The sequence below is a fragment of the Hyperolius riggenbachi genome, chromosome 1 (assembly GCF_040937935.1).
Source record: "Hyperolius riggenbachi isolate aHypRig1 chromosome 1, aHypRig1.pri, whole genome shotgun sequence".
In the NCBI taxonomy this organism is placed as follows: Eukaryota; Metazoa; Chordata; class Amphibia; order Anura; family Hyperoliidae; genus Hyperolius; species Hyperolius riggenbachi.
Window position 1 is genome coordinate 651,448,954 of NC_090646.1, and position 2,500 is coordinate 651,451,453.

The window sequence follows — 2,500 nt, forward strand, 5'->3', positions numbered from 1 at the left end:
TCCCGCTTCGGCTTTTGTTGCAGACACTTGTTTCCTGTACAAAGACAAGCAGGAGGGTGGAGTCAAAACAGGACGTGGAAGGATTGAGCTCAAGGGAGAAAGGTTAACACTTAGTTAAGATTTATTTATTATTATTTTTTTTTTACAATGAACTTCCCCATAAGGTAGGATCCTAACACAGTATGCTATTGGGTGGCCGAGGGTTATGGGGAGCGCTGCTACTTACCTACTGGGTGCTGCTACCTGTCCCCTGTGAGAGAGACTCCATCGCTGGCCACACTTCAAAGCATCTTCCTGTGAACATGCGCAAGGCATGCCGGGAGCTGTAGTATGTAGAGGTGTACGGACTACAGCTCCCGGCATGCATTGCAGCCAGGAGCGCCCGCATAGGTAGATTCCTTACAGTGCGGCTGGTAATGGAGACCTTCACAAAGACGGTGGGTGTTCTACATGAGAAGCCCTCTCCCTTCGTAGGTAGGCATACGGAGTTGGGAACCTCCCTTATTCGGAATGCATTTAAGTCGAGGTTACTCTGACTTTTAAAGAGTTAATTCATGCAAAAAATAAAATGTGAGGCAAGGTGAGGTACCACCTTCCTAAAAGGAAAACCATACAGATTTTCTCTTTATTTTTGTTTTAACTATTTGTTTCAACACAGACGTGCAATTCCCGGTGGGGGTCAGGAAGGTGCCGTGATGCATGCAGGGAGATGAAGCCCGGAAGATGAGAGTACAGTGCTGTAATCGCATCTCCTGGTCTACATTTCCCAGTATGCATTGCGGCGTATGCGCACGACCACTGCTGGGAATGACAAAGGCTGACAGAAGCTGTAGTTGGCTTCAGAAGATTAGGATCCTGAACGGGCTGGGGGACAGAGGAGCAGCACCCCATAAGTTAGTAACGGACCTCCCACAGCAAAATATACCATGACAACTCGCTTATGGGGAGGTTCCCCATGACATGACAACTGTATAGGGGAGGGAGGACCACTAAACACCAAGGAACTGTATAGGAGCTGAGAGAGGGGGCAATCTGACAGCAGGGAACTTTATAAGGTGGGCAGTAGACTGAGGTTGGCCTGCGACTAGGTCCAAAGTGTTCAATTTCGGTCCACTTTGTATTGACACCCCTGGCTTTATATGGAACTTCTGATGCACTGCAGCACCCAGTGTGAGCGAGCATTTGCCACTCTGAATGCTGTAATGTGAGGCCTTCATCAGCAATCTCCATTTCCACTCTACATCCACTGTATGCATTTTTTTAATTGCTTGGTTATTTGAGAAGGAGATCACATCATACAAGCACATCAATAGGGGACTCAGCTGATTGATGTGCGGATGATTGGGGGATTTTGACAGCACAGGAAGTACCAGGAGATTACTGTTGTGCAGCTTTGCAGGACATTGCTGGACACACAGCTAGGGGTGAAAGCTGTGATGTGCTCTCTCTCTCTCCCCAGAGCAAAAACAGCTGTGATGACCCACCTGCTGCAACACTCTTTTCCTCTGGGCACTTGCGCTATGGAAGCCACACAGATTATCACGGCAGTTCCAAATTACAGACAGGTCAGCCGAAGGTGCAGGGCGAGCGACGAGACAGCTGGCCAAAGGTAACAGCACAGTCAGGAAGAGAGGAAGAGATCCTCCTCCAAAAAGAGCAGCAGCGACTCTCAGGCTGGGAGCGCCACCCCTCTCTGCGGGAAAAGTCAAGGCTGTGGAGTCAGAGCAATTTTGGGTACCTGGAGTCGGTGGTTTCATAAACTGAGGAGTCGGATGATTTTTCTATCAAATCCACAGCCCTGGGGAAAGCACAAGCTTTCTGACATGTATGTTTCAGTGTTTTGCGATGTTTTTCATTTTTTTAAAATCTTTTTTAATGGAAATCGCTGTATGCGAATCATGGGATTCAGATACAGTATCCAAGATGTTGGGCGTTTTTAAAATGTCACATTACTAAACGCAGATAACTGCATTTTGCAATGCGGCCCCATAGACTTCCATTACGTGCGATTTTGTTTCCCGCAAACCGTTAGACAAGCGTGTTCCCAGCCTTATATTTCTCATAGGTATTTATATTCTACCCCAGGGCCGTCCAACTAGAGGCCTAGGCCTGTTCTAGGCCAATATGTGCTGCACATACCACTCTCGGCAGCTATAGGGATGGGCCTCTCAATAGCCCCCACCGTTTCTAATTTCGATGACGTCTCGCTGGCCGCGGCAGAGGGTTTAACCATGTCGCTGTCTATAGCGGATGTGGTCCATGTTGCGTTCACTAGCCTTCCACATCACTCCAATGCTTCCTTGTTCAAACCCGGAAGGTGGAGTGACGTGGAATGAGATGTGGTCTGCATCAGCTACAGGAAGTGACATGGGCAAGTCAACCAAAGCCCATCACTGCGCACCCCTTCCACCCCCCCCCCCCCCCCCACCTGTAGAAAAACCAGCCTGGGGACAGCAACATATTTAATTTTTCAGTTCCCCATCTTCAAATGAGATTGGCT

The 2,500-nt window shown here is 48.6% G+C and overlaps 1 protein-coding gene across 1 annotated transcript in view; it reads right to left on the bottom strand.

The window, feature by feature from the left end:
- UBE2R2 (ubiquitin conjugating enzyme E2 R2) overlaps positions 1 to 2,500 on the bottom strand; it is a 74,349-nt gene that overhangs the window by 1,620 nt on the left and 70,229 nt on the right. The window contains exon 5 of the mRNA XM_068265089.1: positions 7 to 34. Coding sequence (XP_068121190.1) covers positions 7 to 34 — 28 coding nt within the window. The remainder of the gene's footprint in view (positions 1 to 6; positions 35 to 2,500) is intronic.